We start from the raw sequence: 13,965 nt of genomic DNA, 5'->3' as shown, positions 1-13,965 counted from the left end.
ACTATTTCCGGGAAAAAGCCCAGCAGCTCCACAGACCACAAAGGGCAGTGATGACTTTGCAGCAGGCAGTGAGGATGATGGGACCAAGCAGAATGGTGACAGCAACAGAGAGGATGGTGGAAGAACAGATGTCAGCAGAGCCGGTGGCACCAAACGGGGCAAGGTGGGAGTCATGCTGCATGCAGCAGTAGGGGAGCGTGGAGCTGGGATCCCATCCTGTAGTGTTTGATCTGTTCCTGTCTGAGGACCAGCAGAAGGTGCAGAGCTTCTCAGAATGGCTTTTCCCCACATGCCAGCCCCTGCCTGCGTCCCGAGTTGTGAATTGCCACCAGCAATTCACCCTGTCTGCGGTCACTAGGATTGTTCCTGCCTGTACAAAGAGGCCATTGACAGGATCCTGCTGCACACCGGCCTAAGGAGGAGACTGAAGCATGTCCCCGGACACACACAAACACAAATTAAACCCTTTGAAGGCACAGGGTCCTTCTAAGCCCTTTTTCTGCCTCTTCAGGAGCTGGTCAGGTCTTGCCTTACAAGAATATTCTTTCTCAGATTGGGAAGGAGGCAGATGTTCCCTACATAAAGATAGGCAAACCTTTAACTCTCCAAGGCAGGCTCTGAGGAAGGGGCTAGATCCTTTATATCAAATTGGAGAATTGAGGCTGGGTGAAGTTTGGGTTCATTGCTACCCAGTGTATCTAATGAAACCAGAGGCCTGTCAGGGAAAGGGACACAAACTTGCAGGGTAGGGGCAGGGAAAGATCTCTGCTGCTCTCTCACCTGGTGAAGGAAAACACAGTTTCTCTTTAAGCTGTCTTGGGGGTTTGGAAATCAGCTGATTAATTTCTTTTTCTCTACAGAAACAGTCAGGCCCTTTAAAGAAGAAATTCAAGAGTCATCATGGAAACCCCAAGAACTTGAAGAAAGCAACCAATGGCAAATAAACTTTGTGATAAATAGAGTGGTCTGAAGCCTCTTGTGTAACAATTCTAGGGGGTGCTGTTCCCTGTTACAGCTGAGGAGGGGAGCAGTGGGGTAGAATGAATGGGGTAGAAGTTAAGAGCCTGAAGCTGCCCCCCTGCTCGGGACACTTCCTCAGGGAGATGGCTGTCAGTAGGTGGCACAGGAGCAGTAACCAGCAGCCTGCCTGGGGGGTGGCACCAGTCACACACTCGAGGTGGATACAAAGATGCCATTGTTTTATTTTGATTGTTTCCAAAAATCAAAACATTTTCAAACACAACTAAGGTACAAAATACAGCATAAAATGAGAATTTATACTTATTTCTTTTTTCCACATAGAAAGCAAAAATATATTCAGAATGAATTCCAGAACACTTTGCAGAGCCAATTGAGAGCTGATATCCTGCTTGTGAGAGCTGCTCAGCCACGGGGAGAGGTCATGGGAGTTTTGGGAGATGCACAAATACAGCAGCATAGGTAGGAAACCAGAATCTTCTGTATCAGGACTCACAGTCAGTAAGTCTGCATATTGTGCTGCCTGGAAATACCCTTAATGCCCTCCTCCTGACCATGCCCCTTTAGTACCAACGTATTTCTGCTGCAAGGGGGACAGTATTGGTTCCTTTTCTGGGGTCTTTTGTTGGAAAAGGGACTTGATTTTCACAGAGGAAACTGGTCAGTCAGCATTTCAGACTAGGCTGTCATCCAGCTCCTTAGGCAGGACACAAGTTGAGAAAGCCAGCTTAAGGGCTACTTACAGGAATAGTTTCTATCATTCCATTTATAAATACTATGAACACCACCAGCAGTTAAGGTATCTGAGATTGGATGCCTCGATGTAGTCTAAAACCGTTACAAGACCTGCAGTGAAACAGAGCAAAAGCACCTGTGCTGCCTACCTGTAACTGGAAAGACTGGTTTTGCTATGAAGAGACGGACACAGTGAACACTTGAGGTAAAAAACTTCTCTTGCAAAACCTATATAAAAAGAAAACTTTCTACATGACCCAACTCGAACTGCTGGCTTCCCCTCCCACGTACCCTGCAACTGATTCCTTTCCTTCAGCAGCAGCACATCTTGCTATTACATTGGCCATTTTCCCTTTAAGATGATGCAATCATTCATTTAACATCCATCAGTGCTCTTCTATTTGTCATCAGTTTGTTCAGACTAGTTTTCTCTCCTAAAAAGCAACCATTAAGCTGAAGTGTCCAGGTTAGTGTCCTTACCAGGAGACCTTGGTAAATAAGCTGCTGCTGAAGCCATTCAGCTGAATGACTCCTTGAACAAACAGTTGAGCAGCTTTCTCAAGGGAGACGACAGTGCAAGGAATCAATGTAATATTAGCAAGTTGGTAGGGCTCATGCTTTCTAGAATTCTTTCATGATCTACTGAAACAGGCTTACCTAGCTGACTGGCAGAGGACAAAAGGCCTCCTCTGAGCAGCACTAAGCATGTTCATGGCACAGAGGTTGTGGCACTGAAAGGTGGAAATGAGGTCTTCCCCCCACCATTACACTGAGGAGTTCCTCCCTCTGAACACACAAGTTACATCCCCAGCTGCTCATTCGCTGCATGGGTTTGCACTTGCATTCTTCAGCTCTAACCGTTGAATTCAGGGCTGAGAACTGGGGCTCTGGCAGCACAGAACTGACATGGGGTGTCCTCCCTGCACGGCCTGGGGTGAGCCACTATGGGGCAGAGTAGGGGCTGCCCTCAACCAGCCCCTCGCCCTCACGGGGACTGGCGCAGCAGGTACTGGCAGGAGCGAACCCGAGAAGCAAATCCTACAGATGAGAAGATTGACTGCTCCCATCTCACCTGCACCGAGTGCAGGCAAAAGGGGAGGTCTGTAGTTCTAGAGACTCTTTCACCAATAACCTGCAATTCAGGTAGGAATTTAGGGCATACATGGATGGAAGCTGTTTAATAGCAGAAAGGAGCTTCTGTTTTGGAACCTGCAGCACAACTTGGCTCTCTTCTTGGGAACTCAGGAGGAAACTTGGGGGAAAGAATGCTGAAAAAAAAAAAGAGTTCTTTTGGCACAGAATTCTCACAGAATCTGACATTCTGTCTCTTCAGGAATATTTCCCCCCCTGCTTCTTGAAATGTGATTAGCAAAACAGGACTCCTGATTAGCAATAAAAGATTATCCCTTGTTCCACTCGAGAGGGGAACTGGGACATGTTAGAAGACCCCCTCCCTTTTCTTACCTAGAGGGGGTACAACTACTTTCAGGGTTTTCTTTTTACGTTCTATTTGGGGGTAGGAAATACCTCCCCTGTTAAACAAAATAGAATTACAGGCCTCTGAGCAGCAGAATAAACAGTGACTTTTCTTGATGCTGCTTTCCATGTTTGTAAGAAATGCTATGATCAGCAAGGGAACTCCTCGTGCACAAGACAGTTTTAATGAGGGTGAGAAACAGGAGCCACTTTTTTAGTTATAGCTAGAACCCAACAGCACACACTGATACAGCTGTATCTGCTCACAGTACTTCAAATTTCAAAACATTGCTGACATTAAAGACAGCAACTACTGTTCTACTGCAACTCACTGAAGCATCAGCAAAATGCAGGTTCCTTGGGTTAGTTCCAAATCTAGGAAGTTAGAATAAGCCTAGGCAACTTTTCTTCAAGAAATAGGATTTTGTCTATTACATTACTGGTGCCACTGTAAATCAAATTCAGAACATCTGTGCCTTTAATAGGAAGGGGGCATGTACGTGTAAAATGCTGGCAGTTTTTGTTGAATCCATAAAGAATCAGTTCTGGACTTAATACGTTATGTCCCAAGAAGTGTTGCTATTCCTGTTACCACTCTTTTTTCTTCTCATCCATGGAGACTCCGCCAGGACCCAGTGCAACCACAAGGAGGAGCCCTCCAATTACAGACATAGTCTGGAAGAAATCGTATTTGAGGAAGTCGTGCATGGGCTTGTAGGCTGGGACGGTCCAGAAGGCATTGAAGTAGATATTGATGCCAAACAGCCAGATGACTAGAGTCAAGGCAGCCAGCTTAGTCTTGAAGCCAATTGCCACCAAGATAATCAGGGCTGTACCCACAATGTTCTGCAGAATCTGCAAATAAAAAACCCCACAAGCTTACATATGGCTCTTAAATAGATACACAAGCATCAGAACAGAGCATGGACAAGTTCAACAGAACAGGTTGTCATGGCACAGATGATCTAGTAACTTTTTCTACATATTAATTCGACTAAAAGATAAAGTTAAATGATAAGCACTGAGCAGGTGCTGCAGCTGATCAGGGAGCTGGTACTATATTCTCATTCCTTAACTCATACTTTTATACTCAGATACTTACAGAAAAGAAGTTCATATCAAAATGTAGCAGTGTCATGAACATGAGGACCAGCAGCACACGGCCCCCCAGCTGCATGTACTGCTTTGGGGAGCTTTCCCGCATGGTGGGGACACCAGCAAACATGCTTTTCCCCTCTGAACGTGACTCGGCCAAAAGCAGCAGCAAACCTCCCCCAAGGGCCAGGTTCCTACAGAAAGACAGGGGAAAAAACCCAAAGGCAGTTTACTACACTTTGCACTGCTCTACTGATTTAAAGTTTTATCCAACAGTTTAAACTCAGTAAGAATCTGCACACTAAGGAGGAGTGACCTGCTCCTCCCCATGCAGTATGTGTCTGCATCAGGCTCCAGAGCTGACACAGCAGCATTGTGCCCAAGGATTTCCCCATGCCTGTGCAGACATGTACAGTCTGCCAGGGAAGTCCAGCACCCTCAGCTCGGGCACAGTTGCTTAGCATCTGTCACAGCATGGACTTAGTTGCATTGAAGTTATTCTGTTCCTCAGGTTTAACCACACATGCCAGAGTAGTTCAGAGGTTGCTTTGAGAAAACAGAATAGCAGTACTGCTAAAAGTTACACATTTACAGGGTTGTAGTAAGCCCAGAGTATAGTTCTTGTGCTGCCCCCTCCCCCCACCCTCAAAGGAGAGGGGTGAAAAGGTAACAGCCAGCCATTACTCAGGATTTGGCAAGAAAGCACATGTTTAAGAACCCCGTCTTGTACTTCAAGAAGGTGTTAGAGGTTTAAAATCCCAGAAACCATTCTAGCATCTATATGGTTTAGCTATCCCAGAAAATGGCTTCAGTCATGCATAAGCACAGTTGCTATTTTAGCCATTTAGGAAATAACAGCAGCTCACTGATCCAGTCTAGACAGTTGCTTTTGAGTGCTCAGCAAGGTGAGTAGCAGAAGCACTTAGATCCTAGAGGGCTAGGATTAGTCTTTTGCCTTCTACAATACTGGCTTAACACAGACTCTACTGATTTTTTAAGTGCTGACATTTCTTGTTTAATGAAAATGCATTATTTGCAAATACTTCTAGTGTATTTCTAGTAAATACTATGTACAGAGATCATTTCCTCTGTCAGTGATAGACAACAGTTTTGGTTCTGTTCTGATGAACTCTAGGAAGCAGGCATACCTCATCAAGAACTTCAGGTCCCATAGAATGCTGTATGCAATAGTCTAGGCAAAGGGAAAAAAAAAAACCAGGTTAAAACACCATATAAACTGCACTGACATTCTGAATTTATGTTACAGTCTCAAGCCTGTGCTATCCATAGCAGAAGTCAGTTACAAGCATGTTATACTGAAGGAAACAAGGTAGGTTACATCAGTATGGTCCAGTCAGCCAGCGTATAACAGGGAACAGAAGCCAGGACTGACTTACGCTGTAGCCTCCCCACCCCAAATTCATTGGCTTTGAACAGGAAGGATGCTGCTAGCTGGGATCTTTTATAACAGCTGTGTGCTGAAGGCAAAGCAACTGCAAGTTCCACATTTGGCACTTTACTGACATACAGGTAAAGCACAAGTTACTTCTGCTAAATTGGTCAAGTATTGATTCAATGTCTCCAGCTAGCTGAATTACAGCTCAGCATCTACTGGGCACGTCAGGAGCAGCAAAACAGTTCAGTGCCATCGAGGACTGGTACTAGGCCAGGGTGAAGAATTCCAGGGCTGCAAGTTGTATTTAAGTATGTTGGTCGTACTGAGGCTAAGTGAGAGGATTTGAAAGACACGATTTAGAAGGGCTGAAGACTCAAGCCTCCTACCTGTAATGCTATAATTCCAAACAGTCCAAAGCAGGCATATTGCACAAAGTTCCTACTCAGCACCAGGATGCAGCCGCCTGAGTTGGGGAAATTGAACACAGTTACACTTCTGGCTTGCACAGGAAAAGATGCTGCAGGAATGCTAACTTGTTCTGAACTGAGCAGACACTGGTTTCTTCCCACTGTGCCACAAAGAACATCAGGCAGGAAATTTCACTGGCACAAATCACTTTGAGAACCTGGAAGTCTTAGTGCATTTTAAAATGTATTCTAACTACAGATATATCTTTTATTTTACAAAGGGTAAGCACGTGCTGAATGCAGCCCCCAACACAGCACTGCACAGCTGCCATCAGTGTTGAAGCATTACAAGAAATTAAAAAGGAATTCAACTAACTACAGGTTTCTTCTTTTATTTTTTGGTGAAAGAGAGAAGTGTGAGGGCAAACATGCAGTGCTCCTTTTCCTTTAAAGCTTTTGGTTTATAACCTTCCTCAAGTCTTCATCACAAAGCACTGACAACCACTGCTACTTTGACATGAGGACTGGTAACTGCATTCAATTAAGCAGATTTATTACACAAAAATATGAGGTAAAAAATAATTTAAACCCAGACACAAGACAAGGAATTGGCAGAGCAATCAAGGGACACAATATGAAGAGCAAAGAATTTGACTTCTCTCCGTTTCTGACACTCTAGGCCCACCAGCACACTCACAGGAGCTCTGCTTCTTGGCTTATTTTTATTCCTGGGCTTTGAAAAGCGTCCAACGCAAGCCAGTCTCAGGCCTAAGCACACCACCTGCAGGACAGGACTGCCACTGAGATCAATACTCCTACAGGCAGGACTCCAGGAAAGCCTTAACACTGCCCTGTTTAAGAAATAGGAGTATTTCATTTAGCGAATTCAGGGGGGGGTGTTTAGAGAGGCATGTGCCTTGGGCGACATAGTTTAGTGTGTGGTGTCCCTGCTCATGGCAGGGGGGTTGGAACTAGATGATCTTAAGGTCCTTTCCAACCCTAACTGTTCTATGATTCTATGTACAGAATTGAAAACAGATTGTCCTAGTGGATTCTTGGCATCTCTGACTGAGAGGTAGTGTGTCAGAAGAAATTCTCCAAGATCACTTCCAGGAAATGCTGAAGCAGGTCAATTGAGTTCTTTTCATTCAGCCCATGTGGTACTATCAGTTCTAAGTTTTCAGTGGCTATTAAGAAGTCAGTGAGGCATCCCGTGCTTACATGATTCACAGTGTTTACACAAGCCAGGGTGGCAGACACACCAGAGTGCTCTGGCATCCACCTTAACAGCCTTAGAGCCACTTACTTAGCTGTCCAAAGAGATTTACGAACACAAAGATGGAGGCCAGGAAATAGCCACAGTTCCATGTGCCATCAATGTAATCCCTCTGTTCGCTCCACTGGAACCACATGCGGATGCCATCCTCCAGGAAGGTGCTGATCAGGCATAGGCGGGCCACGTGGGGCAGGTACTGCTTCGTCACCCTCAGGAACTGTACAGGCAGACAGCATCGTTAGCAGGGGAGCAAGGCAAGGTGATACTCAAGCCACACAGATCCATGCACTCTGCAGACTCTGAGGTCAGCAGTTCTCTTGCACACACGTCATCAACATCTGGAAAGAAACACAAACTTGGGACTTGGATTTAATGAAAGTCTTCTCCACTCCAGTTTGAGAACAGCTGGGAGCAGCAGGGAGAAACCTGTTGGCACATTCCACCCCAAGAGCATTTTGGACAAGAACCTGGAGAAAACCAGAATCCAGCAACACCTTCCTATGTAAGTAGAACTGTGTTTGATGAAGCTCTTAGTAGCTGAAGGCTGACCCTGGTTTTAGTTTCTGTCTCAGGGTTTCCTGTTACAGCCCAACTATCAGCCAGCCAGGAGCTGAAAGGACAATCCTACATGCTCAGGCACCTAACACCCTGTAACAAACCAACTCGGGGAGTCAGGCTGACAGAAGACTCATTCTGTACAAATTAAAACACATTAATAAGTTTTCTGCCAAGCCAGTTCTTCCTAACAGCTCAGAAAAGCAACAGTGCAAAGCCTGTGCACTTGTGTAGCAGCAGCAATCAGATCAGTGTGGCCACTGCATGAAACTGCACCCTCTATCCTCGAAGTATGCACAGTTTCTACTTCCATTAAGAGACAGCACCCAGATTTGCATTGTCACTCGGTGGAGGCAGCACCTGGCTGGCCTCTGCCACGCACAGGTTCACCTTAGCCACATATCTCGGAGGACACATCTGGAGCCCGTGTATGCTTCTGTCTGAGCAAATGCAACCAGGTAAGAAACGAATGTAAATTTAATCTAAAACTACCTACAAGATTAAACAGCAGGTTTTTGACTTCAAATGACAGAAGCAGTTTGGGCAGGTTAATACCTGTGAAAGTGAATGCCCATGCCAGGAGGCTTCATGCAGAACTAGCTGCCAGACTCCTCAGGGATCCCTGCATTAGAACTGCGAGGAGCTGCTGTTTAACAAAACCCCGTTATCCCATATGAAGTTCCATGTGCTGTAAGGCACATTGATTCATGTTGTTTATGCAGTCCTGGAATACTTCAAGCATGAAAAGGGGTGGGGGAACCCATGTGTGTACAGGTGTCTTCCAGACAGCCTTGAACTGTGCTATAAAAAATGGACTGAGAAGGCACACAAGCCTTTTCTTTTGTAATTCAGTATCTGCATTGACCTCGGGTTGGACAGTACAGTTCACTGGTTTCTTCCTGGGCAGAATCTTCACAGCTCTGGCAGCACTGCATGCTTTCAGTATATACAGGAGTGGGAAGCAAGGAGACTAAAGCCACTGCTGAAAGTTTATCCTTGCCAAAGTAACTAGTAATTACTAAAGGCTGCTCTAAAGCTTATGCAAATGTCAAGCTTTGCTTACTGTATAACTGAAAATTATCACAAGAATTAAAAAAAAAACAAAACAAAAAAACACCAAAACCACCACACAACAGCAATCACACTTAATAGTTAATTAAACAGTGACTATGGGAACAAACTACAGCAGTTGTACTGCATGCAGCCAGAGTCTAAGGGTCAAGAGTCAAGTCAGTCGAGTACATTTTAAGTGCAGCTGTACTCTGATTCAGGGCTGCCACTTCAGGCTTTTTTAAGCCATGTCAACAGTTGGATGAATGAGTCAGAAGAAAATTTGTGATCTTTGTCACTGCATGAGACATACAGCTTGGTTTACAGCTTTCTTCTCTCCTGGATTTCACGGTGCATTTGGGCAAACTTGCTACGGAACACCAAGGGCAAAGTTATTTTGGAACTGGTACAAACCCAGAAGTGGTTTGTGCAGTAACTCTGCTGTGTCGAGATACAGAACAAGCAACTTTAGTCTAGGAAAAATAATAAATGAAAGTGGGAGGCACCGGTAGGGAAAAGGAAGAGATCTGCTGTGGAGAGGCAGAACAAAGCAAGCACCGTAGAGAGGATATCTGCCTCCAGGCCTCATCTTTGTTCTTCTGAAATGGGTCAGGTAAGCTGATCTCATCTTCCTCTTTCCTGAAAGGGCAACTGCCAACAGCCCAGGTGAAGGAACTGAGAAGGCATTTAACATTTACCTGTTCTCCTCGTGTAAAGGAGCAACCTTATCATCACTGAACACCCATAACCCATGTAGCTGCATTTACTTAGCTACACACAAGTTGATGCCCCAGTACACAGCAAGCCTGAAGTAAATAAACTTCAGAAACAGACTGTATGAACAAAAATCAAGGCCAAAAGAACAACTAGCCATGGAGATCCAGAAAGAAAGGAAGAGAACAGTTATGTGACAACTACAGGAAGAGAACACAACACACACCAAGTGATTCTGCAATTAGAGGTTTTGGGTATAAATTAGCCACGTAAGTTAACTAAGGACAGGATAACTTCTAAGAAACAAGAGATCTCCAGAACCAATAGTACCAGACATCCTGTTTTTTTGCTCTGCACATCACTGCGGCTCAAATGCTGTACATTTAGACGACTTCCTACTTCCTTTACAATTCACACAGCTAGAAGCAGCATGTACAGGGAACTTGGTAACTGCAGTTGATATTCAACTAAGATATGGGAACTGAAACATGCACACCACTAAGCATAATACCTGAATAACCAAAGCAAAATTGTTGAGATTGATGGAGGTTGCAGTGTTAAACTCATGACATCAAGTAATGGGACAGCTTATTCCACAGTGGGTTCTGCACCACCTGTTCTTAGCACATACTGCCTCCTTCCAAGAGGCAATACACCTTGAGACAACAAAATGCTGGAGTAAAACTATTCTGAAGAACAGCTGGTTCGGCATTGGCAGCCAAGTCATGTAATTATCATACACTAGAGGGGCTCCGTGTTGCCACTTTCCCCTCTAACAGCATCAGAGGGGCAGAGAGAGAGTTCAATGTTCCTCTCAGCTTAACAAGCAGAGATGCACAAGAGGATCCAGGATTTTTCAGAAGGAGGCTTGAAATACTCAAACCCATGACAAGGCCCTGCTAAAAGGGAGGCAATCAATCATTCTGTATTGACTCTTTATGATGCTTTCTAAACTATATTCTACCTCCAGCAGTGTCAAATTTGTTACAACTCTAGTCTGTGCTGTTCAAAGGGCATATACCATGGCATAGCTACAGGTATTTTAACACCAGTACACAGCCAGGAGGCAGAAATTTTTGCTGTCACCTAGGTGATATTCTGTCCAAACAGAGAAGCCTTTTCTGTGTGTGTACACGTGTGTTCTTGCACCAGGGAAGTGACAATCATGGTGACGAGCAGAGCAGCCAGCTGATGTACCCAGAAAGCCCTAGTGTGCTGAACAGCATTAGTAGCTTAGAGCTTCCCATAAAGGCATATTCCAAATACCTAAATTGTATTCATTTCAGGGCTTCCTTTGTTCCAGGAGGACAGAGGCCTCCAGCAGCCTGTGATCTTTCATGGAATAGGATGCTCAATCCTCTGTCAGAGAAAAAAAAAGAATAAATCACTTCTTTCACCAACCTCTGTATATCAACGGAAAGAGCTCCCACATAAACACCACAAGGACAACAGCACTCACCACACTAAGCTGAGCAATGTCTGTGAATTCTTTGGGAAATCTGGGAACAGAGGCTTGCCTACTTACTCCAAAAGGCAGGAATGGAGCTGTGACACACACAGAACATTGCCAGCAATCTTAAATCAAATTTATAATTGCTGAAAGATTTCTTGTAATAATGCTTTTCACTTCTAAAATGTGCCTTAAACCAATTCCATTTTTCAAAAAGCTATTTAGTAATCAAATCTTAAAATGGGATTTTTCTGTATATTGCAATTTGTTATCATTCTTCATAGGGAGATTATTTTCCAGCCTAACCAGAACAGGGTACATGGCTTATAATGCTAAAGGATTGATGTACTGACATCACTAAGTTATAGAGAACATTTCCAAATTCATTTTTTAATATAAAACACAAAAAAGTTCAGACTAACAATTAAATGTTTTATTCTCCCTTCTGTTTTCTGCAGAACAGGATACAGAGATGTCGGCATTAGCTGAACAATATGCATCAGCATTTATTCTGGAAAAATAAATGAAACCCCCAGAGTCTGGGTGTCCCTTGCAGCCCTTTCACTGCAGCACAATGACTCAATAGTCTCCTTGCATTTCTGTCTATAATTTTAAAGAATGTCAAAATAACATCAGTAGGACATGGCAACTGCACTTTAGTGCTTAGCATGTAGTATTTTAAACAAGAATCACTAAAAAAGGGCTTATTAAATAATTTAAATACTCAGAAATTAAGACTTGGCTGGTGTTGCAGTGCTTAAAAAGAAACCAGCCCAGGAAGGCTGTAGTTGGGCATCATTTTGAACCAAGATCATCATTTCCTTGCACTGTGGATCACCCCAATTTTAAGAGCCCTTAATAGCTTTTCTCGCCCTCCCCAGTATCTAACAAGTTGCCTTCCCCGAATTCAACAGGCCCAGCCGCAAGCAGCAGTTTCCTCTGCTGCAGGCCTTGGAAACCACCAACAGCTCAGAGCACAGCTCACCAGCCATACTGTGCACCTGCAGGCCACGAACTCACCCCACAGCCGAGCTAAACTCACCGCTAGTCTTCATCACAAGTGATCCCACCAGCAGCAGCAGTGGTGCTCACTTGACCTAAACAATGCTATAATCGAACCAACAAAACAAATAAACGCGTTTTTTCCTCCCTGTCAGTTCAGCTCTCCAGCCCAGTGACAGAAGAGTGCTGGTGCGAGAGAGAAGGGCCCAGCCATGGGAGAAGAGGACAGCTCCTTTCCCTGGCAGCTGCCTTCTAACGCCGCGTCTTCACTGCACCAGTTCACCTTTGGATTACTTGTTACTACTGAGAATCTTGGAATCTAGGGCATAATTTGCTAATTAAAATAGAAATTACAGTATCTGAGAAAAGTTAAACTTTAGTGTTTCATTTTAAAGAATAGATTATTATTGCCTTTGTAAGCGACATTCAGGACTTCCTGATAAACCATGGGAGCAGCTGTAACACTTTACCACATGGCTTTTGTGCTACAGAATTTAAAACTCATTATTCTTGAACACTAGTATAGGGAGTGGAGAAATCCAGGATACACTGAGAATGCATTCAGCTCCCAGAAGAGACGCTACCCAGCTCTACTACCTCTGCCTCCATCAAGAGGAGTTTCTACACAATTTCAGTCTGAATGTTCCAAGTTGTTTTTCTTTTTTAAATCCAGTATGAACGAACAGTTTCCATAATGCCAAGTGTTAACTTTTACTAAATTATAACCTTTGGTATATATTGCAATCACTCCTACACTGGTGGGATTCTGAGTTTTAGCAGCACACACATACAGAAAGTGCACGATTGAGCTACTAGGCAGCTATGTGGAGGCAGAATTATCAAAGGGGCTAGTTACTTGGAAAGCATAAAAATTGTTTTGTGATCTGATGGGTAAGTGTAGGCAAACACTCCAAATTCGGCACCTAAAGACTCATCTTTATATGGGATGTGGCCATTTAAAACTCATTTCAGGAGGAAGAAAACTGCATTTTAGGCGGACAAAAGAGCTTTCAGTAGTGTGAATAAAGAGGTGTTAAGGACATCTAGGAATAGTCACACAGGAATAAATAGAGAGGAGTTATAAAAAGGTCAGGACAAGTGTCGTAAATTTTGGCAAGTAATTTGAACACTATGGTGATAGTTTACTTTCTTCTCTAAAAGGAGTGAGAGGAGAAGGTAAACAGACGATGACCACGATGATCCAGACACCCTTTAAAATGGATACTCCGTGCACCATAAGAAGCTCTGTCTCTGAAACTTCCATCTGGGGGTGGGGAGGAAACATGGAACAGGTTTTCCCAGTGAAACTCAGTTAAAAACACAAAGGCAGCACAGCCCCCTCAAAGCTGTGACATGTTATCTTGCACCGCACAACTTCAGTAGTCAGAGTTGCAGAACCAGGCAGAATCAGGTTTTCCAGAGAACCTGTTAAATATGATAAGATGCTGCCTCTTATTTTCAATTACATGAATCACAATGACAGTGAAGGTCTTTCTATAACCATCCCCAGCCGATCAGCTACTTACACTCAAAATGTTTCTACTCTTACATATAAGAGATTACAAAATTCTATTTAACAGAGAAATCTGTAAGAACCTTCACTGAAATAGATGTAAAGAGGATTACAAGACAACATCAAGTGGCTTGCTCTCCTTTTACTGCTTTCAACCAAGCACAGCACTGTAGTCTGAAAAGCCTCTTCCAGGTTGGATTTTCAGGTATCGGTCGGGGCTTACATTTTCGCTTTCCTGGCCCCACCACCTCACCCCATTAAGCCCCGTTTGCCAGCCTAGAAGGCTTGCAGGAAGACGAGAGTGGCTCGGACCCTGCT

The 13,965-nt window shown here is 44.1% G+C and overlaps 2 protein-coding genes across 2 annotated transcripts in view; one reads left to right on the top strand and one right to left on the bottom strand.

Moving 5' to 3' along the window:
• The window catches only part of SURF2 (surfeit 2), a gene marked incomplete at its 5' end in the record, with an annotated part of 2,506 nt that extends 1,562 nt beyond the window's left edge, over positions 1-944 (top strand). Inside the window, 2 exons of the mRNA XM_010023287.1 lie at positions 19-163; positions 861-944. Coding sequence (XP_010021589.1) covers positions 19-163; positions 861-944 — 229 coding nt within the window. The remainder of the gene's footprint in view (positions 1-18; positions 164-860) is intronic.
• Positions 945-3,031: 2,087 nt separating this feature from the next.
• SURF4 (surfeit 4) lies at positions 3,032-7,577 on the bottom strand. Its single transcript, XM_010023286.1, has 5 exons — positions 7,394-7,577; positions 6,067-6,143; positions 5,433-5,476; positions 4,292-4,478; positions 3,032-4,044 (listed from the first exon to the last, which is right to left on the bottom strand). Exons 1-5 carry the CDS (start codon positions 7,497-7,499, stop codon positions 3,778-3,780), a joined length of 681 nt encoding a protein of 226 aa, XP_010021588.1. The 5' UTR covers positions 7,500-7,577; the 3' UTR covers positions 3,032-3,777.
• Between the last annotated feature and the right edge of the window lie 6,388 nt (positions 7,578-13,965).

Source organism: Nestor notabilis, unplaced genomic scaffold (genome assembly GCF_000696875.1).
Source record: "Nestor notabilis isolate BGI_N333 unplaced genomic scaffold, ASM69687v1 scaffold21381, whole genome shotgun sequence".
Classification (NCBI taxonomy): domain Eukaryota; kingdom Metazoa; phylum Chordata; class Aves; order Psittaciformes; family Psittacidae; genus Nestor; species Nestor notabilis.
The sequence above is the reverse complement of the archived record's forward strand: the minus strand, read 5'-3'. Positions and strand labels throughout refer to the sequence as shown.

Coding starts and splice junctions, on each gene's coding strand:
- SURF4 (XM_010023286.1), bottom strand. CDS start 7,499: ATGTGGTTCCAGTGGAGCGAACAGAGGGATTACATTGATGGCACATGG. Junction 6,144..7,393: donor AAATCTCTTTGGACAGCTAA/GTAAGTGGCTCT, acceptor TCCCCAACTCAG/GCGGCTGCATCCTGGTGCTG. Junction 4,045..4,291: donor TTGATATGAACTTCTTTTCT/GTAAGTATCTGA, acceptor TTTTATTTGCAG/ATTCTGCAGAACATTGTGGG.